At 47.2% G+C, this 26,573-nt stretch overlaps 1 protein-coding gene across 1 annotated transcript in view; it reads right to left on the reverse strand.

Moving 5' to 3' along the window:
• Positions 1-26,573, reverse strand: part of LOC106581537 (1,4-alpha-glucan-branching enzyme) — a 323,607-nt gene that overhangs the window by 156,577 nt on the left and 140,457 nt on the right. Inside the window, exons 8-9 of the mRNA XM_045704110.2 lie at positions 18,347-18,462; positions 14,593-14,720 (exon numbers count right to left, since the gene is read on the reverse strand). Coding sequence (XP_045560066.1) covers positions 14,593-14,720; positions 18,347-18,462 — 244 coding nt within the window. The remainder of the gene's footprint in view (positions 1-14,592; positions 14,721-18,346; positions 18,463-26,573) is intronic.

Consider the following 26,573-nt stretch of genomic DNA (forward strand, 5'->3'; position numbering starts at 1 on the left):
GGATGTAGAGTCAGGACTCCTCCAGTGTGTTTAGGATGTAGAGTCAGGACTCCTCCAGTGTGTTTAGGATGTAGAGTCAGGACTCCTCCAGTGTGTTTAGGATGTAGAGTCAGGACTCCTCCAGTGTGTTTAGGATGTAGAGTCAGGACTCCTCCAGTGTGTTTAGGATGTAGAGTCAGGACTCCTCCAGTGTGTTTAGGATGTAGAGTCAGGACTCCTCCAGTGTGTTTAGGATGTAGAGTCAGGACTCCTCCAGTGTGTTTAGGATGTAGAGTCAGGACTCCTCCAGTGTGTTTAGGATGTAGAGTCAGGACTCCTCCAGTGTGTTTAGGATGTAGAGTCAGGACTCCTCCAGTGTGTTTAGGATGTAGAGTCAGGACTCCTCCAGTGTGTTTAGGATGTAGAGTCAGGACTCCTCCAGTGTGTTTAGGATGTAGAGTCAGGACTCCTCCAGTGTGTTTAGGATGTAGAGTCAGGACTCCTCCAGTGTGTTTAGGATGTAGAGTCAGGACTCCTCCAGTGTGTTTAGGATGTAGAGTCAGGACTCCTCCAGTGTGTTTAGGATGTAGAGTCAGGACTCCTCCAGTGTGTTTAGGATGTAGAGTCAGGACTCCTCCAGTGTGTTTAGGATGTAGAGTCAGGACTCCTCCAGTGTGTTTAGGATGTAGAGTCAGGACTCCTCCAGTGTGTTTAGGATGTAGAGTCAGGACTCCTCCAGTGTGTTTAGGATGTAGAGTCAGGACTCCTCCAGTGTGTTTAGGATGTAGAGTCAGGACTCCTCCAGTGTGTTTAGGATGTAGAGTCAGGACTCCTCCAGTGTGTTTAGGATGTAGAGTCAGGACTCCTCCAGTGTGTTTAGGATGTAGAGTCAGGACTCCTCCAGTGTGTTTAGGATGTAGAGTCAGGACTCCTCCAGTGTGTTTAGGATGTAGAGTCAGGACTCCTCCAGTGTGTTTAGGATGTAGAGTCAGGACTCCTCCAGTGTGTTTAGGATGTAGAGTCAGGACTCCTCCAGTGTGTTTAGGATGTAGAGTCAGGACTCCTCCAGTGTGTTTAGGATGTAGAGTCAGGACTCCTCCAGTGTGTTTAGGATGTAGAGTCAGGACTCCTCCAGTGTGTTTAGGATGTAGAGTCAGGACTCCTCCAGTGTGTTTAGGATGTAGAGTCAGGACTCCTCCAGTGTGTTTAGGATGTAGAGTCAGGACTCCTCCAGTGTGTTTAGGATGTAGAGTCAGGACTCCTCCAGTGTGTTTAGGATGTAGAGTCAGGACTCCTCCAGTGTGTTTAGGATGTAGAGTCAGGACTCCTCCAGTGTGTTTAGGATGTAGAGTCAGGACTCCTCCAGTGTGTTTAGGATGTAGAGTCAGGACTCCTCCAGTGTGTTTAGGATGTAGAGTCAGGACTCCTCCAGTGTGTTTAGGATGTAGAGTCAGGACTCCTCCAGTGTGTTTAGGATGTAGAGTCAGGACTCCTCCAGTGTGTTTAGGATGTAGAGTCAGGACTCCTCCAGTGTGTTTAGGATGTAGAGTCAGGACTCCTCCAGTGTGTTTAGGATGTAGAGTCAGGACTCCTCCAGTGTGTTTAGGATGTAGAGTCAGGACTCCTCCAGTGTGTTTAGGATGTAGAGTCAGGACTCCTCCAGTGTGTTTAGGATGTAGAGTCAGGACTCCTCCAGTGTGTTTAGGATGTAGAGTCAGGACTCCTCCAGTGTGTTTAGGATGTAGAGTCAGGACTCCTCCAGTGTGTTTAGGATGTAGAGTCAGGACTCCTCCAGTGTGTTTAGGATGTAGAGTCAGGACTCCTCCAGTGTGTTTAGGATGTAGAGTCAGGACTCCTCCAGTGTGTTTAGGATGTAGAGTCAGGACTCCTCCAGTGTGTTTAGGATGTAGAGTCAGGACTCCTCCAGTGTGTTTAGGATGTAGAGTCAGGACTCCTCCAGTGTGTTTAGGATGTAGAGTCAGGACTCCTCCAGTGTGTTTAGGATGTAGAGTCAGGACTCCTCCAGTGTGTTTAGGATGTAGAGTCAGGACTCCTCCAGTGTGTTTAGGATGTAGAGTCAGGACTCCTCCAGTGTGTTTAGGATGTAGAGTCAGGACTCCTCCAGTGTGTTTAGGATGTAGAGTCAGGACTCCTCCAGTGTGTTTAGGATGTAGAGTCAGGACTCCTCCAGTGTGTTTAGGATGTAGAGTCAGGACTCCTCCAGTGTGTTTAGGATGTAGAGTCAGGACTCCTCCAGTGTGTTTAGGATGTAGAGTCAGGACTCCTCCAGTGTGTTTAGGATGTAGAGTCAGGACTCCTCCAGTGTGTTTAGGATGTAGAGTCAGGACTCCTCCAGTGTGTTTAGGATGTAGAGTCAGGACTCCTCCAGTGTGTTTAGGATGTAGAGTCAGGACTCCTCCAGTGTGTTTAGGATGTAGAGTCAGGACTCCTCCAGTGTGTTTAGGATGTAGAGTCAGGACTCCTCCAGTGTGTTTAGGATGTAGAGTCAGGACTCCTCCAGTGTGTTTAGGATGTAGAGTCAGGACTCCTCCAGTGTGTTTAGGATGTAGAGTCAGGACTCCTCCAGTGTGTTTAGGATGTAGAGTCAGGACTCCTCCAGTGTGTTTAGGATGTAGAGTCAGGACTCCTCCAGTGTGTTTAGGATGTAGAGTCAGGACTCCTCCAGTGTGTTTAGGATGTAGAGTCAGGACTCCTCCAGTGTGTTTAGGATGTAGAGTCAGGACTCCTCCAGTGTGTTTAGGATGTAGAGTCAGGACTCCTCCAGTGTGTTTAGGATGTAGAGTCAGGACTCCTCCAGTGTGTTTAGGATGTAGAGTCAGGACTCCTCCAGTGTGTTTAGGATGTAGAGTCAGGACTCCTCCAGTGTGTTTAGGATGTAGAGTCAGGACTCCTCCAGTGTGTTTAGGATGTAGAGTCAGGACTCCTCCAGTGTGTTTAGGATGTAGAGTCAGGACTCCTCCAGTGTGTTTAGGATGTAGAGTCAGGACTCCTCCAGTGTGTTTAGGATGTAGAGTCAGGACTCCTCCAGTGTGTTTAGGATGTAGAGTCAGGACTCCTCCAGTGTGTTTAGGATGTAGAGTCAGGACTCCTCCAGTGTGTTTAGGATGTAGAGTCAGGACTCCTCCAGTGTGTTTAGGATGTAGAGTCAGGACTCCTCCAGTGTGTTTAGGATGTAGAGTCAGGACTCCTCCAGTGTGTTTAGGATGTAGAGTCAGGACTCCTCCAGTGTGTTTAGGATGTAGAGTCAGGACTCCTCCAGTGTGTTTAGGATGTAGAGTCAGGACTCCTCCAGTGTGTTTAGGATGTAGAGTCAGGACTCCTCCAGTGTGTTTAGGATGTAGAGTCAGGACTCCTCCAGTGTGTTTAGGATGTAGAGTCAGGACTCCTCCAGTGTGTTTAGGATGTAGAGTCAGGACTCCTCCAGTGTGTTTAGGATGTAGAGTCAGGACTCCTCCAGTGTGTTTAGGATGTAGAGTCAGGACTCCTCCAGTGTGTTTAGGATGTAGAGTCAGGACTCCTCCAGTGTGTTTAGGATGTAGAGTCAGGACTCCTCCAGTGTGTTTAGGATGTAGAGTCAGGACTCCTCCAGTGTGTTTAGGATGTAGAGTCAGGACTCCTCCAGTGTGTTTAGGATGTAGAGTCAGGACTCCTCCAGTGTGTTTAGGATGTAGAGTCAGGACTCCTCCAGTGTGTTTAGGATGTAGAGTCAGGACTCCTCCAGTGTGTTTAGGATGTAGAGTCAGGACTCCTCCAGTGTGTTTAGGATGTAGAGTCAGGACTCCTCCAGTGTGTTTAGGATGTAGAGTCAGGACTCCTCCAGTGTGTTTAGGATGTAGAGTCAGGACTCCTCCAGTGTGTTTAGGATGTAGAGTCAGGACTCCTCCAGTGTGTTTAGGATGTAGAGTCAGGACTCCTCCAGTGTGTTTAGGATGTAGAGTCAGGACTCCTCCAGTGTGTTTAGGATGTAGAGTCAGGACTCCTCCAGTGTGTTTAGGATGTAGAGTCAGGACTCCTCCAGTGTGTTTAGGATGTAGAGTCAGGACTCCTCCAGTGTGTTTAGGATGTAGAGTCAGGACTCCTCCAGTGTGTTTAGGATGTAGAGTCAGGACTCCTCCAGTGTGTTTAGGATGTAGAGTCAGGACTCCTCCAGTGTGTTTAGGATGTAGAGTCAGGACTCCTCCAGTGTGTTTAGGATGTAGAGTCAGGACTCCTCCAGTGTGTTTAGGATGTAGAGTCAGGACTCCTCCAGTGTGTTTAGGATGTAGAGTCAGGACTCCTCCAGTGTGTTTAGGATGTAGAGTCAGGACTCCTCCAGTGTGTTTAGGATGTAGAGTCAGGACTCCTCCAGTGTGTTTAGGATGTAGAGTCAGGACTCCTCCAGTGTGTTTAGGATGTAGAGTCAGGACTCCTCCAGTGTGTTTAGGATGTAGAGTCAGGACTCCTCCAGTGTGTTTAGGATGTAGAGTCAGGACTCCTCCAGTGTGTTTAGGATGTAGAGTCAGGACTCCTCCAGTGTGTTTAGGATGTAGAGTCAGGACTCCTCCAGTGTGTTTAGGATGTAGAGTCAGGACTCCTCCAGTGTGTTTAGGATGTAGAGTCAGGACTCCTCCAGTGTGTTTAGGATGTAGAGTCAGGACTCCTCCAGTGTGTTTAGGATGTAGAGTCAGGACTCCTCCAGTGTGTTTAGGATGTAGAGTCAGGACTCCTCCAGTGTGTTTAGGATGTAGAGTCAGGACTCCTCCAGTGTGTTTAGGATGTAGAGTCAGGACTCCTCCAGTGTGTTTAGGATGTAGAGTCAGGACTCCTCCAGTGTGTTTAGGATGTAGAGTCAGGACTCCTCCAGTGTGTTTAGGATGTAGAGTCAGGACTCCTCCAGTGTGTTTAGGATGTAGAGTCAGGACTCCTCCAGTGTGTTTAGGATGTAGAGTCAGGACTCCTCCAGTGTGTTTAGGATGTAGAGTCAGGACTCCTCCAGTGTGTTTAGGATGTAGAGTCAGGACTCCTCCAGTGTGTTTAGGATGTAGAGTCAGGACTCCTCCAGTGTGTTTAGGATGTAGAGTCAGGACTCCTCCAGTGTGTTTAGGATGTAGAGTCAGGACTCCTCCAGTGTGTTTAGGATGTAGAGTCAGGACTCCTCCAGTGTGTTTAGGATGTAGAGTCAGGACTCCTCCAGTGTGTTTAGGATGTAGAGTCAGGACTCCTCCAGTGTGTTTAGGATGTAGAGTCAGGACTCCTCCAGTGTGTTTAGGATGTAGAGTCAGGACTCCTCCAGTGTGTTTAGGATGTAGAGTCAGGACTCCTCCAGTGTGTTTAGGATGTAGAGTCAGGACTCCTCCAGTGTGTTTAGGATGTAGAGTCAGGACTCCTCCAGTGTGTTTAGGATGTAGAGTCAGGACTCCTCCAGTGTGTTTAGGATGTAGAGTCAGGACTCCTCCAGTGTGTTTAGGATGTAGAGTCAGGACTCCTCCAGTGTGTTTAGGATGTAGAGTCAGGACTCCTCCAGTGTGTTTAGGATGTAGAGTCAGGACTCCTCCAGTGTGTTTAGGATGTAGAGTCAGGACTCCTCCAGTGTGTTTAGGATGTAGAGTCAGGACTCCTCCAGTGTGTTTAGGATGTAGAGTCAGGACTCCTCCAGTGTGTTTAGGATGTAGAGTCAGGACTCCTCCAGTGTGTTTAGGATGTAGAGTCAGGACTCCTCCAGTGTGTTTAGGATGTAGAGTCAGGACTCCTCCAGTGTGTTTAGGATGTAGAGTCAGGACTCCTCCAGTGTGTTTAGGATGTAGAGTCAGGACTCCTCCAGTGTGTTTAGGATGTAGAGTCAGGACTCCTCCAGTGTGTTTAGGATGTAGAGTCAGGACTCCTCCAGTGTGTTTAGGATGTAGAGTCAGGACTCCTCCAGTGTGTTTAGGATGTAGAGTCAGGACTCCTCCAGTGTGTTTAGGATGTAGAGTCAGGACTCCTCCAGTGTGTTTAGGATGTAGAGTCAGGACTCCTCCAGTGTGTTTAGGATGTAGAGTCAGGACTCCTCCAGTGTGTTTAGGATGTAGAGTCAGGACTCCTCCAGTGTGTTTAGGATGTAGAGTCAGGACTCCTCCAGTGTGTTTAGGATGTAGAGTCAGGACTCCTCCAGTGTGTTTAGGATGTAGAGTCAGGACTCCTCCAGTGTGTTTAGGATGTAGAGTCAGGACTCCTCCAGTGTGTTTAGGATGTAGAGTCAGGACTCCTCCAGTGTGTTTAGGATGTAGAGTCAGGACTCCTCCAGTGTGTTTAGGATGTAGAGTCAGGACTCCTCCAGTGTGTTTAGGATGTAGAGTCAGGACTCCTCCAGTGTGTTTAGGATGTAGAGTCAGGACTCCTCCAGTGTGTTTAGGATGTAGAGTCAGGACTCCTCCAGTGTGTTTAGGATGTAGAGTCAGGACTCCTCCAGTGTGTTTAGGATGTAGAGTCAGGACTCCTCCAGTGTGTTTAGGATGTAGAGTCAGGACTCCTCCAGTGTGTTTAGGATGTAGAGTCAGGACTCCTCCAGTGTGTTTAGGATGTAGAGTCAGGACTCCTCCAGTGTGTTTAGGATGTAGAGTCAGGACTCCTCCAGTGTGTTTAGGATGTAGAGTCAGGACTCCTCCAGTGTGTTTAGGATGTAGAGTCAGGACTCCTCCAGTGTGTTTAGGATGTAGAGTCAGGACTCCTCCAGTGTGTTTAGGATGTAGAGTCAGGACTCCTCCAGTGTGTTTAGGATGTAGAGTCAGGACTCCTCCAGTGTGTTTAGGATGTAGAGTCAGGACTCCTCCAGTGTGTTTAGGATGTAGAGTCAGGACTCCTCCAGTGTGTTTAGGATGTAGAGTCAGGACTCCTCCAGTGTGTTTAGGATGTAGAGTCAGGACTCCTCCAGTGTGTTTAGGATGTAGAGTCAGGACTCCTCCAGTGTGTTTAGGATGTAGAGTCAGGACTCCTCCAGTGTGTTTAGGATGTAGAGTCAGGACTCCTCCAGTGTGTTTAGGATGTAGAGTCAGGACTCCTCCAGTGTGTTTAGGATGTAGAGTCAGGACTCCTCCAGTGTGTTTAGGATGTAGAGTCAGGACTCCTCCAGTGTGTTTAGGATGTAGAGTCAGGACTCCTCCAGTGTGTTTAGGATGTAGAGTCAGGACTCCTCCAGTGTGTTTAGGATGTAGAGTCAGGACTCCTCCAGTGTGTTTAGGATGTAGAGTCAGGACTCCTCCAGTGTGTTTAGGATGTAGAGTCAGGACTCCTCCAGTGTGTTTAGGATGTAGAGTCAGGACTCCTCCAGTGTGTTTAGGATGTAGAGTCAGGACTCCTCCAGTGTGTTTAGGATGTAGAGTCAGGACTCCTCCAGTGTGTTTAGGATGTAGAGTCAGGACTCCTCCAGTGTGTTTAGGATGTAGAGTCAGGACTCCTCCAGTGTGTTTAGGATGTAGAGTCAGGACTCCTCCAGTGTGTTTAGGATGTAGAGTCAGGACTCCTCCAGTGTGTTTAGGATGTAGAGTCAGGACTCCTCCAGTGTGTTTAGGATGTAGAGTCAGGACTCCTCCAGTGTGTTTAGGATGTAGAGTCAGGACTCCTCCAGTGTGTTTAGGATGTAGAGTCAGGACTCCTCCAGTGTGTTTAGGATGTAGAGTCAGGACTCCTCCAGTGTGTTTAGGATGTAGAGTCAGGACTCCTCCAGTGTGTTTAGGATGTAGAGTCAGGACTCCTCCAGTGTGTTTAGGATGTAGAGTCAGGACTCCTCCAGTGTGTTTAGGATGTAGAGTCAGGACTCCTCCAGTGTGTTTAGGATGTAGAGTCAGGACTCCTCCAGTGTGTTTAGGATGTAGAGTCAGGACTCCTCCAGTGTGTTTAGGATGTAGAGTCAGGACTCCTCCAGTGTGTTTAGGATGTAGAGTCAGGACTCCTCCAGTGTGTTTAGGATGTAGAGTCAGGACTCCTCCAGTGTGTTTAGGATGTAGAGTCAGGACTCCTCCAGTGTGTTTAGGATGTAGAGTCAGGACTCCTCCAGTGTGTTTAGGATGTAGAGTCAGGACTCCTCCAGTGTGTTTTAGGATGCATAGAGTCAGGACTCCTCCAGTGTGTTTAGGAATGTAGAGTCAGGACTCCTCCAGTGTGTTTAGGATGTAGAGTCAGGACTCCTCCAGTGTGTTTAGGATGTAGAGTCAGGACTCCTCCAGTGTGTTTAGGATGTAGAGGTCAGGACTCCTCCAGTGTGTTTAGGATGTAGAGTCAGGACTCCTCCAGTGTGTTTAGGATGTAGAGTCAGGACTCCTCCAGTGTGTGTTTAGGATGTAGAGTCAGGACTCCTCCAGTGTGTGTTTAGGATGTAGAGTCAGGACTCCTCCAGTGTGTTTTAGGATGTAGAGTCAGGACTCCTCCAGTGTGTTTAGGATGTAGAGTCAGGACTCCTCCAGTGTGTTTAGGATGTAGAGTCAGGACTCCTCCAGTGTGTTTAGGATGTAGAGTCAGGACTCCTCCAGTGTGTTTAGGATGTAGAGTCAGGACTCCTCCAGTGTGTTTAGGATGTAGAGTCAGGACTCCTCCAGTGTGTGTTTAGGATGTAGAGTCAGGACTCCTCCAGTGTGTTTAGGATGTAGAGTCAGGACTCCTCCAGTGTGTTTTAGGATGTAGAGTCAGGACTCCTCCAGTGTGTTTAGGATGTAGAGTCAGGACTCCTCCAGTGTGTTTAGGATGTAGAGTCAGGACTCCTCCAGTGTGTTTAGGATGTAGAGTCAGGACTCCTCCAGTGTGTTTAGGATGTAGAGTCAGGGACTCCTCCAGTGTGTTTAGGATGTAGAGTCAGGACTCCTCCAGTGTGTTTAGGATGTAGAGTCAGGACTCCTCCAGTGTGTTTAGGATGTAGAGTCAGGACTCCTCCAGTGTGTTTAGGATGTAGAGTCAGGACTCCTCCAGTGTGTTTAGGATGTAGAGTCAGGACTCCTCCAGTGTGTTTAGGATGTAGAGTCAGGACTCCTCCAGTGTGTTTAGGATGTAGAGTCAGGACTCCTCCAGTGTGTTTAGGATGTAGAGTCAGGACTCCTCCAGTGTGTTTAGGATGTAGAGTCAGGACTCCTCCAGTGTGTTTAGGATGTAGAGTCAGGACTCCTCCAGTGTGTTTAGGATGTAGAGTCAGGACTCCTCCAGTGTGTTTAGGATGTAGAGTCAGGACTCCTCCAGTGTGTTTAGGATGTAGAGTCAGGACTCCTCCAGTGTGTTTAGGATGTAGAGTCAGGACTCCTCCAGTGTGTTTAGGATGTAGAGTCAGGACTCCTCCAGTGTGTTTAGGATGTAGAGTCAGGACTCCTCCAGTGTGTTTAGGATGTAGAGTCAGGACTCCTCCAGTGTGTTTAGGATGTAGAGTCAGGACTCCTCCAGTGTGTGTTTAGGATGTAGAGTCAGGACTCCTCCAGTGTGTGTTTAGGATGTAGAGTCAGGACTCCTCCAGTGTGTGTTTAGGATGTAGAGTCAGGACTCCTCCAGTGTGTTTAGGATGTAGAGTCAGGACTCCTCCAGTGTGTTTAGGATGTAGAGTCAGGACTCCTCCAGTGTGTTTAGGATGTAGAGTCAGGACTCCTCCAGTGTGTTTAGGATGTAGAGTCAGGACTCCTCCAGTGTGTTTAGGATGTAGAGTCAGGACTCCTCCAGTGTGTTTAGGATGTAGAGTCAGGACTCCTCCAGTGTGTTTAGGATGTAGAGTCAGGACTCCTCCAGTGTGTTTAGGATGTAGAGTCAGGACTCCTCCAGTGTGTTTAGGATGTAGAGTCAGGACTCCTCCAGTGTGTTTAGGATGTAGAGTCAGGACTCCTCCAGTGTGTTTAGGATGTAGAGTCAGGACTCCTCCAGTGTGTTTAGGATGTAGAGTCAGGACTCCTCCAGTGTGTTTAGGATGTAGAGTCAGGACTCCTCCAGTGTGTTTTAGGATGTAGAGTCAGGACTCCTCCAGTGTGTTTAGGATGTAGAGTCAGGACTCCTCCAGTGTGTGTTTAGGATGTAGAGTCAGGACTCCTCCAGTGTGTTTAGGATGTAGAGTCAGGACTCCTCCAGTGTGTTTAGGATGTAGAGTCAGGACTCCTCCAGTGTGTTTAGGATGTAGAGTCAGGACTCCTCCAGTGTGTTTAGGATGTAGAGTCAGGACTCCTCCAGTGTGTTTAGGATGTAGAGTCAGGACTCCTCCAGTGTGTTTAGGATGTAGAGTCAGGACTCCTCCAGTGTGTTTAGGATGTAGAGTCAGGACTCCTCCAGTGTGTTTAGGATGTAGAGTCAGGACTCCTCCAGTGTGTTTAGGATGTAGAGTCAGGACTCCTCCAGTGTGTGTTTAGGATGTAGAGTCAGGACTCCTCCAGTGTGTGTTTAGGATGTAGAGTCAGGACTCCTCCAGTGTGTTTAGGATGTAGAGTCAGGACTCCTCCAGTGTGTTTAGGATGTAGAGTCAGGACTCCTCCAGTGTGTTTAGGATGTAGAGTCAGGACTCCTCCAGTGTGTTTAGGATGTAGAGTCAGGACTCCTCCAGTGTGTTTAGGATGTAGAGTCAGGACTCCTCCAGTGTGTTTAGGATGTAGAGTCAGGACTCCTCCAGTGTGTTTAGGATGTAGAGTCAGGACTCCTCCAGTGTGTTTAGGATGTAGAGTCAGGACTCCTCCAGTGTGTTTAGGATGTAGAGTCAGGACTCCTCCAGTGTGTTTAGGATGTAGAGTCAGGACTCCTCCAGTGTGTTTAGGATGTAGAGTCAGGACTCCTCCAGTGTGTTTAGGATGTAGAGTCAGGACTCCTCCAGTGTGTTTAGGATGTAGAGTCAGGACTCCTCCAGTGTGTTTAGGATGTAGAGTCAGGACTCCTCCAGTGTGTTTAGGATGTAGAGTCAGGACTCCTCCAGTGTGTTTAGGATGTAGAGTCAGGACTCCTCCAGTGTGTTTAGGATGTAGAGTCAGGACTCCTCCAGTGTGTTTAGGATGTAGAGTCAGGACTCCTCCAGTGTGTGTTTAGGATGTAGAGTCAGGACTCCTCCAGTGTGTTTAGGATGTAGAGTCAGGACTCCTCCAGTGTGTTTAGGATGTAGAGTCAGGACTCCTCCAGTGTGTGTTTAGGATGTAGAGTCAGGACTCCTCCAGTGTGTTTAGGATGTAGAGTCAGGACTCCTCCAGTGTGTTTAGGATGTAGAGTCAGGACTCCTCCAGTGTGTTTAGGATGTAGAGTCAGGACTCCTCCAGTGTGTTTAGGATGTAGAGTCAGGACTCCTCCAGTGTGTTTAGGATGTAGAGTCAGGACTCCTCCAGTGTGTTTAGGATGTAGAGTCAGGACTCCTCCAGTGTGTTTAGGATGTAGAGTCAGGACTCCTCCAGTGTGTTTAGGATGTAGAGTCAGGACTCCTCCAGTGTGTTTAGGATGTAGAGTCAGGACTCCTCCAGTGTGTTTAGGATGTAGAGTCAGGACTCCTCCAGTGTGTTTAGGATGTAGAGTCAGGACTCCTCCAGTGTGTTTAGGATGTAGAGTCAGGACTCCTCCAGTGTGTTTAGGATGTAGAGTCAGGACTCCTCCAGTGTGTTTAGGATGTAGAGTCAGGACTCCTCCAGTGTGTTTAGGATGTAGAGTCAGGACTCCTCCAGTGTGTTTAGGATGTAGAGTCAGGACTCCTCCAGTGTGTGTTTAGGATGTAGAGTCAGGACTCCTCCAGTGTGTTTAGGATGTAGAGTCAGGACTCCTCCAGTGTGTTTAGGATGTAGAGTCAGGACTCCTCCAGTGTGTTTAGGATGTAGAGTCAGGACTCCTCCAGTGTGTTTAGGATGTAGAGTCAGGACTCCTCCAGTGTGTTTAGGATGTAGAGTCAGGACTCCTCCAGTGTGTTTAGGATGTAGAGTCAGGACTCCTCCAGTGTGTTTAGGATGTAGAGTCAGGACTCCTCCAGTGTGTTTAGGATGTAGAGTCAGGACTCCTCCAGTGTGTTTAGGATGTAGAGTCAGGACTCCTCCAGTGTGTTTAGGATGTAGAGTCAGGACTCCTCCAGTGTGTTTAGGATGTAGAGTCAGGACTCCTCCAGTGTGTTTAGGATGTAGAGTCAGGACTCCTCCAGTGTGTTTAGGATGTAGAGTCAGGACTCCTCCAGTGTGTTTAGGATGTAGAGTCAGGACTCCTCCAGTGTGTTTAGGATGTAGAGTCAGGACTCCTCCAGTGTGTTTAGGATGTAGAGTCAGGACTCCTCCAGTGTGTTTAGGATGTAGAGTCAGGACTCCTCCAGTGTGTTTAGGATGTAGAGTCAGGACTCCTCCAGTGTGTTTAGGATGTAGAGTCAGGACTCCTCCAGTGTGTTTAGGATGTAGAGTCAGGACTCCTCCAGTGTGTTTAGGATGTAGAGTCAGGACTCCTCCAGTGTGTTTAGGATGTAGAGTCAGGACTCCTCCAGTGTGTTTAGGATGTAGAGTCAGGACTCCTCCAGTGTGTTTAGGATGTAGAGTCAGGACTCCTCCAGTGTGTGTTTAGGATGTAGAGTCAGGACTCCTCCAGTGTGTTTAGGATGTAGAGTCAGGACTCCTCCAGTGTGTTTAGGATGTAGAGTCAGGACTCCTCCAGTGTGTTTAGGATGTAGAGTCAGGACTCCTCCAGTGTGTTTAGGATGTAGAGTCAGGACTCCTCCAGTGTGTTTAGGATGTAGAGTCAGGACTCCTCCAGTGTGTTTAGGATGTAGAGTCAGGACTCCTCCAGTGTGTTTAGGATGTAGAGTCAGGACTCCTCCAGTGTGTTTAGGATGTAGAGTCAGGACTCCTCCAGTGTGTTTAGGATGTAGAGTCAGGACTCCTCCAGTGTGTTTAGGATGTAGAGTCAGGACTCCTCCAGTGTGTTTAGGATGTAGAGTCAGGACTCCTCCAGTGTGTTTAGGATGTAGAGTCAGGACTCCTCCAGTGTGTTTAGGATGTAGAGTCAGGACTCCTCCAGTGTGTTTAGGATGTAGAGTCAGGACTCCTCCAGTGTGTTTAGGATGTAGAGTCAGGACTCCTCCAGTGTGTTTAGGATGTAGAGTCAGGACTCCTCCAGTGTGTTTAGGATGTAGAGTCAGGACTCCTCCAGTGTGTTTAGGATGTAGAGTCAGGACTCCTCCAGTGTGTTTAGGATGTAGAGTCAGGACTCCTCCAGTGTGTTTAGGATGTAGAGTCAGGACTCCTCCAGTGTGTTTAGGATGTAGAGTCAGGACTCCTCCAGTGTGTTTAGGATGTAGAGTCAGGACTCCTCCAGTGTGTTTAGGATGTAGAGTCAGGACTCCTCCAGTGTGTTTAGGATGTAGAGTCAGGACTCCTCCAGTGTGTTTAGGATGTAGAGTCAGGACTCCTCCAGTGTGTTTAGGATGTAAGTCAGGACTCCTCCAGTGTGTTTAGGATGTAGAGTCAGGACTCCTCCAGTGTGTTTAGGATGTAGAGTCAGGACTCCTCCAGGTGTGTTTAGGATGTAGAGTCAGGACTCCTCCAGTGTGTTTAGGATGTAGAGTCAGGACTCCTCCAGTGTGTTTAGGATGTAGAGTCAGGACTCCTCCAGTGTGTTTAGGATGTAGAGTCAGGACTCCTCCAGTGTGTTTAGGATGTAGAGTCAGGACTCCTCCAGTGTGTTTAGGATGTAGAGTCAGGACTCCTCCAGTGTGTTTAGGATGTAGAGTCAGGACTCCTCCAGTGTGTTTAGGATGTAGAGTCAGGACTCCTCCAGTGTGTTTAGGATGTAGAGTCAGGACTCCTCCAGTGTGTTTAGGATGTAGAGTCAGGACTCCTCCAGTGTGTTTAGGATGTAGAGTCAGGACTCCTCCAGTGTGTTTAGGATGTAGAGTCAGGACTCCTCCAGTGTGTTTAGGATGTAGAGTCAGGACTCCTCCAGTGTGTTTAGGATGTAGAGTCAGGACTCCTCCAGTGTGTTTAGGATGTAGAGTCAGGACTCCTCCAGTGTGTTTAGGATGTAGAGTCAGGACTCCTCCAGTGTGTTTAGGATGTAGAGTCAGGACTCCTCCAGTGTGTTTAGGATGTAGAGTCAGGACTCCTCCAGTGTGTTTAGGATGTAGAGTCAGGACTCCTCCAGTGTGTTTAGGATGTAGAGTCAGGACTCCTCCAGTGTGTTTAGGATGTAGAGTCAGGACTCCTCCAGTGTGTTTAGGATGTAGAGTCAGGACTCCTCCAGTGTGTTTAGGATGTAGAGTCAGGACTCCTCCAGTGTGTTTAGGATGTAGAGTCAGGACTCCTCCAGTGTGTTTAGGATGTAGAGTCAGGACTCCTCCAGTGTGTTTAGGATGTAGAGTCAGGACTCCTCCAGTGTGTTTAGGATGTAGAGTCAGGACTCCTCCAGTGTGTTTAGGATGTAGAGTCAGGACTCCTCCAGTGTGTTTAGGATGTAGAGTCAGGATCCTCCAGTGTGTTTGGATGTTTTAGTAGAGTCCTACATAGTCAGTGTTGTTCACTATGGGGTGGTCTGAAGCTATAGCCTGGGCCCACATCTGGATGTGATTTAGTACTACTAATTCCTCTCGCTATTGTTGCCATGACCTTCAGGACGCCATTCTGATTTTACATATTTTACACATATTGAAGTGCCTAAGGGCTAGGGCCTAAGGACCAGTGTTACCTCTGCGATGGTGATGCAGTCAGGATACAGGGTGTGCAGGACATGATTAGCTGTCATCAGATACACCAGGGAATCTTCATCCACCTGAAGACCAAAGTACTCAGAGTAGTCTCCTGAAAACATACTGCCTGAGGACAGAGAAAGAACAAGGCTATCAACTAGGGAGCTAGGGGGTAGGAGTTAGGGGGTAAGGGTTAACGGGTTTGGGGGTAAGGGTTAGGGTGTAGGACTAAGGAAGCTAAGAGCTAGGGTGTAGGGGTTAAGAGGTACAGTAAGAGCTAGCACTTAGAGTAGTCTCCTGAAAATATACTACCTGAGGACAGAGGTAGAACACCCACACTGAATACATAACCAATACATAACCATAACCCACACTGATACATAACCAATATATAACCATAACCCACACTGATACATAACCAATATATAACCATAACCCACACTGATACATAACCATAACCCACACTGATACATAACCAATACATAACCATAACCCACACTGAATACATAACCATAACCCACACTGAATACATATCCAATACATAACCATAACCCACACTGAATACATAACCAATACATAACCATAACCCACACTGATACATAACCAATATATAACCATAACCCACACTGATACATAACCAATACATAACCATAACCCACACTGAATACATAACCAACACTGAATACATATCCAATATATAACCATAACCCACACTGAATACATAACCATAACCCACACTGAATACATAACCATAACCCACACTGAATACATAACCATAACCCACACTGAATACATATCCAATACATAACCATAACCTACACTGAATACATATCCAATACATAACCATAACCCACACTGAATACATAACCATAACCTACACTGAATACATATCCAATACATAACCATAACCTACACTGAATACATAACCATAACCCACACTGAATACATATCCATTACATAACCATAACCCACACTGATACATAACCATAACCCACACTGATACATAACCATAACCCACACTGAATACATAACCAATACATAGCCATAACCCACACTGATTACATATCCAATACATAACCATAACCCACACTGATACATAACCAATATATAACCATAACCCACACTGAATACATATCCAATATATAACCATAACCCACACTGATACATAACCATAACCCACACTGATACATATCCAATACATAACCATAACCCACACTGATACATATCCAATATATAACCATAACCCACACTGAATACATAACCAATACATAACCATAACCCACACTGATACATAACCAATATATAACCATAACCCACACTGAATACATAACCATAACCCACACTGATACATAACCAATACATAACCATAACCCACACTGATACATAACAATATATAACCATAACCCACACTGAATACATAACCAATATATAACCATAACCTACACTGAATACATATCCAATATATAACCATAACCCACACTGAATACATAACCAATATATAACCATAACCTATACTGAATACATAACCAATATATAACCATAACCTACACTGAACACATATCCAATACATAACCATAACCTACACTGAATACATAACCAATATATAACCATAACCCACACTGAATACATATCCAATACATAACCATAACCTACACTGAATACATAACCAATATATAACCATAACCCACACTGAATACATATCCAATACATAACCATAACCCACACTGAATACATATCCAATACATAACCATAACCCACACTGATACATAACCAATACATAACCATAACCCACACTGATACATAACCAATATATAACCATAACCTACACTGAATACATAGACAATATATCACCATAACCCACACTGATACATAACCAATATATAACCATAACCCACACTGAATACATAGACAATACATAACCATAACCCACACTGAATACATATCCAATACATAACCATAACCCACACTGAATACATAACCATAACCCACTCTGAATACATATCCAATACATAACCATAACCTACACTGAATACATATCCAATATATAACCATAACCCACACTGAATACATAACCATAACCCACACTGAATACATATCCAATACATAACCATAACCCACACTGAATACATAACCATAACCCACACTGAATACATAACCAATACATAACCCTAACCCACACTGAATACATAACCATAACCCACACTGATACATAACAATATATAACCATAACCCACACTGAATACATAACCAATACATAACCAATATATAACCATAACCCACACTGAATACATAACCAATATATAACCATAACCCACACTGAATACATATCCAATACATAACCATAACCCACACTGAATACATATCCAATACATAACCATAACCCACACTGAATACATAACCAATATATAACCATAACCCACACTGAATACATAACCATAACCCACACTGATACATAACCAATATATAACCATAACCCACACTGAATACATAACCATAACCCACACTGCATACATAACCATAACCTACTCTGAATACATATCCAATATATAACCATAACCCACACTGAATACATATCCAATACATAACCATAACCCACACTGAATACATAGACAATACATAACCATAACCCACACTGAATACATAGACAATACATAACCATAACCCACACTGATACATAACCATAACCCACACTGAATACATAGACAATACATAACCATAACCTACACTGAATACATAACCATAACCCACACTGATACATAACCAATATATAACCATAACCCACACTGAATACATAGACAATACATAACCATAACCCACACTGATACATAACCATAACCCACACTGAATACATAGACAATACATAACCATAACCCACACTGATACATAACAATATATAACCATAACCCACACTGAATACATAACCAATACATAACCAATATATAACCATAACCCACACTGAATACATAACCAATACATAACCATAACCCACACTGAATACATAACCAATATATAACCATAACCTACACTGAATACATAACCAATATATAACCATAACCCACACTGAATACATATCCAATACATAACCATAACCCACACTGAATACATAACCAATACATAACCATAACCCACACTGAATACATATCCAATACATAACCATAACCTACACTGAATACATAACCATAACCCACACTGATACATAACCAATATATAACCATAACCTACACTGAATACATATCCAATATATAACCATAACCCACACTGAATACTTAACCATAACCCACACTGAATACATAGACAATGTAAACCATAACCAAAAACTCTATTGTTGTTAGTGCACTTCGTATGAAAGACTTTCTGTACGCTCTGTACATTGTGAAAATAAAAATAAACACATTTTTTAAAAAAGCACTAGCACATCAGCCATGTTGTTGCAGGTGCTTGGGAACACTGCTCTGGCATGTTTATACAAGTTGTGTCAGCCTCTTTTTAAAAAGCTCTGACGAAGGCCAAGAGGTGGACGCATAAACTTGAATAAACAAAGTGATATGAGCAATATCAGTGTGTGTGATTTTCGCTTAACAATAACAGAAACTACACCGGTGCTAGTGTAAAGCATATAAAGTGATTATGAAAGCACTACAATTCATTTCCTGTTTGATCAGGAATCTTAGGATGCCCAGGAAGGAATTGTTTTAAATGTTCCCTGGGAGGGAAACATTATTTTCTGGAATATATGAATCCCCTAGTCCTTACCAATACCATGATGATGGTACATCATGGACGTCACCCCATCGAACCTGAAGCCATCAAAACGATACTCCTCCATCCACCAGCGCAGATTAGACAGCAGGAACCTCAGCACCTCCCAGCTGACGCGCCACACACACACACACACACACACGCGCACGCACGCCAGGAAAACAAGATGTATTTAATAATTGAAACATGTGATGTTGCTGGTTGGTCTGGTGAGATCCAGGAGGTTTTTTCTACAGAACTACAGTTCATTCCCATCTGATGTTGATGCTTAGGCACAGGTGTGTGTGTGATAGACGCAGGCGCGCGCGCGCCACACACACACACACACACACACACACACACACACACACACACACACACACACACACACACACACACACACACACACACACACACACACACACACACACACACACACACACACACACACACACACACACGGGGCCACAGTGTCCAGTTATCTCTGGCTCTCTTTCTGGCTGAGTAAATCAATGACTTACAGTAGGTAACTGAGCACTCCTCCTGGTCTACATCCCAAATGGCACCCTATTCCCTATTTAGTGCACTACCTTTGACCAGGGACTATAGGGATCTGGTCAAAACTAGTGTGCCAAATAGGGAATAGGGTGCTATTTGGGATGGAAGCCTGATCTCTATCAGAGCGCATGGCCACTGGCTAAGTGTTTAGTATGGCCACCATCTCACTGTGTCTCAGTCTGATAGGATTTCATGTAACACTTGGGTAAACAAACACCAAGCGAGGGAATTGAGTTCCTACTCCTGAGAATGAGATCAGCGATACTCTCTAACGTGCTTTGTGGCCTCTCTCCTTCTAACGTCCCACGTCCCAAATGGAACACTGTTTCCTATTTAGTGCACTACTTTTGATGACGGCTCATAGGGTCCTGGTCAAAAAGTAGTGCACTATATAGGGAATAGGGTGCCATTTGAGAGACACGCACAACGTGACTCCGTCCAACATAGCAAACCAATACTCAGAATAAACACAGGAAGAGAAAGGAAAAAAACCCAGGTTCTTTTAAAGCACTGCAATATCAAAACTACTTCAACAACTTGACTGGACAGTGAAATTGAGGTGATTCGGTCAAGGTGAACCACGCTCACATGACAAGTCGCCTCGACCGAGGCCTGAAGACTTGTGTGAGCTTCCCCCAAGTTAATACCTGGGCTTTAGCTCAGCGGGCTAGTACAATCTCGTTTAGCGGCACGGAGGAGACCCAGGTTTGAACCCAAGTCTGACACGCAAAAGATACTGAGATAAAAGTGTTAGATGAAACAAAATATAGGACATCATGATTATGTAGAGAGACTCTGGCTATGCCCCAATTACCTCTCCTTCCTCCCAATGTGTGCATTTGAAAGAGAACGGACTGGTATAAGGAATATGCTAGCCCAGCTAGCCCATGCCTCCACCAATCAATCAAATGCTTTCAGATTTGTGGGAAGTAGTGAACTCAGGAGAAAGGAGATATCATTAGGACACATCCTGTACTCTTCCTCCCTCGTTTACAGTGGCGAGGAGGGATTAGAACGTGCTGATTCTATCCTTAAAATAGTCCTGTATCCTGGCGAGGCTCAAGGATCTGAGAGTGCTCCTGAAGTAAGCAGGCTCTTAAAGCCCTAAAGTCTCTCTCTGTGCTGCCTCATTTCTGCCTCAGCAAGGGCACGTTGCCATAGAAACTTAACATGGCAGAGCTAGCTGGTGGCTGGCCTGCTGTGTAGAGCCTCATTGAGCTAGCTGGTGGCTGGCCTGCTGTGTAGAGCCTCATTGAGCTAGCTGGTGGCTGGCCTGCTGTGTAGAGCCTCATTGAGCTAGCTGGTGGCTGGCCTGCTGTGTAGAGCCTCATTGAGCTAGCTGGTGGCTGGCCTGCTGTGTACAGCCTCATTGAGCTAGCTGGTTGGTGGCTGGCCTGCTGTGTAGAGCCTCATTGAGCTAGCTGGTTGGTGGCTGGCCTGCTGTGTAGAGCCTCATTGAGCTAGCTGGTGGCTGGCCTGCTGTGTAGAGCCTCATTGAGCTAGCTGGTGGCTGGCCTGCTGTGTAGAGCCTCATTGAGCTAGCTGGTGGCTGGCCTGCTGTGTACAGCCTCATTGAGCCTCATTGAGCTAGCTGGTGGCTGGCCTGCTGTGTAGAGCCTCATTGAGCTAGCTGGTGGCTGGCCTGCTGTGTAGAGCCTCATTGAGCTAGCTGGTGCTCCTGCTGTGTACAGCCTCATTGAGCTAGCTGGTGGCTGGCCTGCTGTGTAGAGCCTCATTGTGTAATGAATACTATCTGTGTGCAGCTGTGCAGGCCATGGACATTGTGGAGGTCATCGCTGAGACCATGGACATTATGAGACATCAGGCAGGTATGAAAAGAATATTATATTTTTTTATGTCCCTTCAGCTGTGCTCTTTCTAGAAACCAAGGCTTGTATTATAACAGTAAAGCTAGGTGAGCAGAGTGCACACTCAATGGAAGACAATTTATTAAAACCAATATCCAATAGCCATGTATTTATTTAGATGGCACTAAAATATTGCATTACTTGAAGTGCCATCGGCAAAAACATCGCCCGACACCTACTGTAGGTGACAACTACTGTATAACAGATCTATGGAACACATTCGTAAGGGTCACAGATTGAATCCCTCCAATGCATTATCCGCACCCGCGTTGTCCGTACCGTGGTGTCGACACCGTTATCCACATCATGGCGATGTCAGCATTATCCACCTCATGGCGATGACAGCATTATCCACATCATGGCGATGACAGCATTATCCACATCGTGACAATGTCAGCATTATCCACCTCATGTCGATGACAGCATTATCCACATCATGGCGATGACAGCATTATCATTTTACATTTACATTTGACATTTTAGTCATTTTTAGCAGACGCTCTTATCCAGAGCGACTTACAGTAGTGAATGCATACATTTCATTCATTTCATGCATTTTATTTTTTATACTGGCCCCCCGTGGGAATCGAACCCACAACCCTGGCGTTGCACACACCATGCTGGCGTTGGAAACACCATGCTCTACCAACTGAGCCACAGGGAATCCACATCGTAGCACCGACAGCATTATCCACATCGTAGCGTTGACAGCATGATCCACATCGTAGCACCGACAGCATGATCCACATCGTAGCGTTGACAGCATTATCCCCACCGTAGTGTTGACAGCATTATCCCCACCGTAGTGTTGACAGCATTATCCCCACCGTAGTGTTGACAGCATTATCCCCACCGTAGTGTTGACAGCATTATCCCCACCGTAGTGTTGACAGCATTGATCCCCACCGTAGTGTTGACAGCATGATCCACCATCCGTAGTGTTGACAGCATGATCCCCACCGTAGTGTTGACAGCATGATCCCCACGTAGTGTTGACAGCATTATCCCCACCGTAGTGTTGACAGCATGATCCACATCGTAGTGTTGACAGCATGATCCACATCGTAGTGTTGACAGCATGATCCACATCGTAGTGTTGACAGCATGATCCACATCGTAGTGTTGACAGCATGATCCACACCGTAGTGTTGACAGCATGATCCACACCGTAGTGTTGACAGCATGATCCACACCGTAGTGTTGACAGCATGATCCCCACCGTAGTGTTGACAGCATGATCCCCACCGTAGTGTTGACAGCATGATCCACACCGTAGTGTTGACAGCATGATCCCCACCGTAGTGTTGACAGCATGATCCCCACCGTAATGTTGACAGCATTATCCACACCGTAGTGTTGACAGCATTATCCACACCGTAGTGTTGACAGCATTATCCACACCGTAGTGTTGACAGCATGATCCACATCGTAGTGTTGACAGCATGATCCACATCGTAGTGTTGACAGCATGATCCACATCGTAGTGTTGACAGCATTATCCCCACCGTAGTGTCGACAGCATGATCCACATCGTAGTGTTGACAGCATTATCCCCACCGTAGTGTCGACAGCATGATCCACATCGTAGTGTTGACAGCATGATCCACATCGTAGTGTTGACAGCATGATCCACATCGTAGTGTTGACAGCATGATCCACAACGTAGTGTCGACATTTTTAGATGTGTAATGTTACGTTCCCCAATGGCTCCCTGACCCCACCGCTCTGACCCCACTTCCCTGACCCCACCGCTCTGACCCCACCGCCCTGACCCCACCCCCCCCCCCCTCTGACCCCACCGCCCTGACCCCACCGCCCGGACCCCACCGCCCGGACCCCACCGCCTCTGACCCCACCGCCCTGACCCCACCGACCTGACCCCACCGACCTGACCCCACCGCCCTGACCCCACCGCCCTGACCCCACCGCTCCTCCACCTCCTTCTCTACCCCCCACCACCTCCTCTACCACTTCCCCACCTCCTCCATCCCCTCCTCCTCTACCCCCCACCTCCTCATCCCCTCTCTACCTCCTCCTCTACCCCCCCACCTCCATCCCCTCTCTACCTCCTCCTCTACCTCCCCCTCTACCCCCCCACCTCCCCATCCCCTCTCTACCTCCTCCTCTACCCGCCCACCTCCTCCATCCCCTCTCTACCTCCTCCTCTACCCCCCCCACCTCCTCCATCCCCTCTCTACCTCCTCTACCTCCTCCTCTACCCCCCCACCTCCTCCATCCCCTCTCTACCCCTCTACCTCCTCCTCTACCCCCCCACCTCCTCCATCCCCTCTCTACCTCCTCCTCTACCTCCCCCTCTACCCCCCAACCTTCTCCATCCCCTCCTCTACCTCCCCCCCACCTCCTCCATCCCCTCTACCCCCCACCTCCTCCATCCCCTCTCTACCTCCTCCTCTACCTCCCCCTCTACCCCCCACCTCCTCCATCCCCTCTCTACCTCCTCCTCTACCTCCCCCTCTACCCCCAACCTCCATCCCCTCTCTACCTCCTCCTCTACCTCCCCCTCTACCCCCCACCTCCTCCATCCCCTCTACCCCCCCACCTCCTCCATCCCCTCTCTACCTCCTCCTCTACCTCCCCCTCTACCCCCAACCTTCTCCATCCCCTCCTCTACCCTGCTTACCCTTGAGAAGGAGCCTCACTGCATTTTCCTATTACCGCCTAGTTCCAACCAATCAGATTCAACCCTAATCCTCCCGACGACTGCGATTTGTCTTTGTGTAGAAATTCATATTTCCTGGAGAAACTGCATTAGCTTTCTCCCTGCATTGTGTGCATTTGTGTATGTGTATTTGTGTAAGTGTATGTGTATTTGTGTAAGTGTATGTGTATGTGTGTAAGTGTATGAGTGTATGTGTATGTGTCAGCCCTGATTGGGGAGGTGGGGGGGGGGGGGGGGGGGGGTCACGTCTTGGTCAGACTGATGATAGCAGAATGGATCAGGCTCATTACCAAGTAGGGTTTGAGGCCACAGCTTCCCCCCCCCCCCCCCCCCCCACACACACCCTGAGCTCTATTATTCACAACACTGTAGTCAAGCTGCCAATAACAGTATATAAATGTAAAAAGCTGACAGGTCATTCCACGGGAGGCGTGATGCTGAAACAACGACAGGGGGATGGGACAGGCCTGATGGATGGGGCACGGTTGTTGGGCCCAAAAAGGACAAGGTGCATCATTTAATGATGACAGAAGTGAGTGCTACTGGGCGATAGTCATTTAGCTCAGTTACCTTAGCTTTCTTGGGTACAGGAACAATGGTGGACATCTTGAAGCATGTGAGGACTGGGAATAGGGAGAGATTGAATATGTCTGTAAACACTCCAGCCAGCTGGTCTACGCATGCTCTGAGGACGCGGCTAGGGATTCCGTCTGAGTCTGCAGCCTTGCGAGGGTTAACACGCTTAAATATCTTACTCACGTCGGCCACGGAGGACGAGAGTCCACAGTTCTTGGGAGCGGGCCACGTCGATGGCACTGTGTTAACCTCAAAACGGGCAAAGAAGGAGTTTAGCTTGTCTGGGAGCAAGACGTCAGTGTTTTCCCTTTGTAATCTGTGATAGTCTGTAGTCACTGCCACATATGTCTCGTGTCTGAATTGCGACTCCACTGTCTCTGTATTGACGTTTTGCCTGTCTGATTGCCTTACGGAGGGAATAACTACACTGTTTGTATTCAGTCGTATTCCCAGTCACCTTGCCATGATTAAATGCGGTGGTCGCGCTTGCAGTTAAGTGCGAATGCTGCCATCTATCCACGGTTTCCGGTTTGGGTAGGTTTTAATAGTCACAGTGGGAACAACATCCCCTATACACTTCCTGATGAACTCAGTCACCATGTCCATGTATACATCAATGTTATTCTCCAAGTCTACCCGGAACATATCCCAGTCCACGTGATCAAAACAATCTCGACGCATGGACATCCGATTGGTCAGACCAGGAGCACTCCCAAATTATTTTATAACATTTTTGACATGCGTTTTTCTGGATTTTTTTTGTTGTTATTCTGTCTCTCACTGTTCAAATAAACCTACTATTAAAATTATAGACTGATCATTTCTTTGTAAGTGGGCAAACGTACAAAATCAGCAGGGGATCAAAAACGTTTTCCCCCCACTGTACACTAGCTGAGGCTACACGCCAGCTACACGCTTGTACAGTAATCATGTCAAGGACCAAATTGTGTCAATGGTTCGAAGCAATCATGATCCTTCTGGACAGAGCAGAACAGCATGGAATAGACCGACGATCCTTCTGGACAGACCATAACAGCATGGAAGAGACCAACGATCCTTCTGGACGGAGCAGAACAGCATGGAAGAGACCAACGATCCTTCTGGACAGAGCAGAACAGCATGGAAGAGACCGACGATCCTTCTGGACGGAGCAGAACAGCATGGAAGAGACCAACGATCCTTCTGGACAGAGCAGAACAGCATGGAAGAGACCGATGATCCTTTTGGACAGAGCAGAACAGCATGGAAGAGACCGATGATCCTTTTGGACAGAGCAGAACAGCATGGAAGAGACCAACGATCCTTTTGGACAGAGCAGAACAGCATGGAAGAGACCGACGATCCTTCTGGACGGAGCAGAACAGCATGGAAGAGACCAACGATCCTTCTGGACAGAGCAGAACAGCATGGAAGAGACCGATGATCCTTTTGGACAGAGCAGAACAGCATGGAAGAGACCAACGATCCTTCTGGACAGAGCAGAACAGCATGGAAGAGACCAACGATCCTTCTGGCAGAGCAGAACAGCATGGAAGAGACCAACGATCCTTCTGGACGGAGCAGAACAGCATGGAAGAGACCAACGATCCTTCTGGACGGAGCAGAACAGCATGGAAGAGACCAACGATCCTTCTGGACAGAGCAGAACAGCATGGAAGAGACCGACGATCCTTCTGGACGGAGCAGAACAGCATGGAAGAGACCAACGATCCTTCTGGACGGAGCAGAACAGCATGGAAGAGACCAATTATAATTCAGACCACAAAGCCCTGGCCTCGGGCCTCTCTCTTTTCACATGTAAAGACTTCATACACAGATGGATGCAAATGATCCATTATATAGGCTGAATGTAAGAGAGAGAGAGGGGGAGGAGAGAAACAGAGAGAGGGAGAGATAGGGGGAGAGAAAGGGAGGGGGGAACAGAGAGTGAGCTAGAGAGAGGGAGGGAGAGAGAGAGAGGAGAGAGAGCGAGAGGAGAGCGAGAGAGTATTACTGAGGGATGCCTGGATCAAACCTAATAGAAGTATCACATCTGAAGACCCCTGTTCCAGGTAATTGGTAGCTACAGCAACTGCCTGACAGGAAGTCAGCCCCACCCTGAGCTGTTCCAGGTAATTGGTATCTACAGCAACTGCCTGACAGGAAGTCTTGCCACGCCCTGAGCCATGTAACTTACAGTCCTGGTTCATTTATTCTCTATTTGTCACAATGGCTGCGTCTGAAATGGCACCCTGTTCCCTATATAGTGCATTGTTCCTGGCCAAGAGTAGTGCACTATATAGGGAATAGAGTGTCATTTTGGACACACAGCCAATGTGTCCTTGGTCCTGTTTGAAAAAGGTCCATTAAAGCAGCAGTGAGAAGCAGATAGGGCCTAATAGAGGAAGCAGATAGGGCCTAATACAGGAAGCAGATAGGGCCTAATACAGGAAGCAGATAGGGCCTAATACAGGAAGCAGATAGGGCCTAATACAGGAAGCAGATAGGGCCTAATAGAGGAAGCAGATAGGGCCTAATAGAGGAAGCAGATAGGGCCTAATACAGGAAGCAGATAGGGCCT

This window comes from Salmo salar, chromosome 20 (genome assembly GCF_965601325.2).
Source record: "Salmo salar chromosome 20, fSalSal1, whole genome shotgun sequence".
NCBI classification, from domain to species: domain Eukaryota; kingdom Metazoa; phylum Chordata; class Actinopteri; order Salmoniformes; family Salmonidae; genus Salmo; species Salmo salar.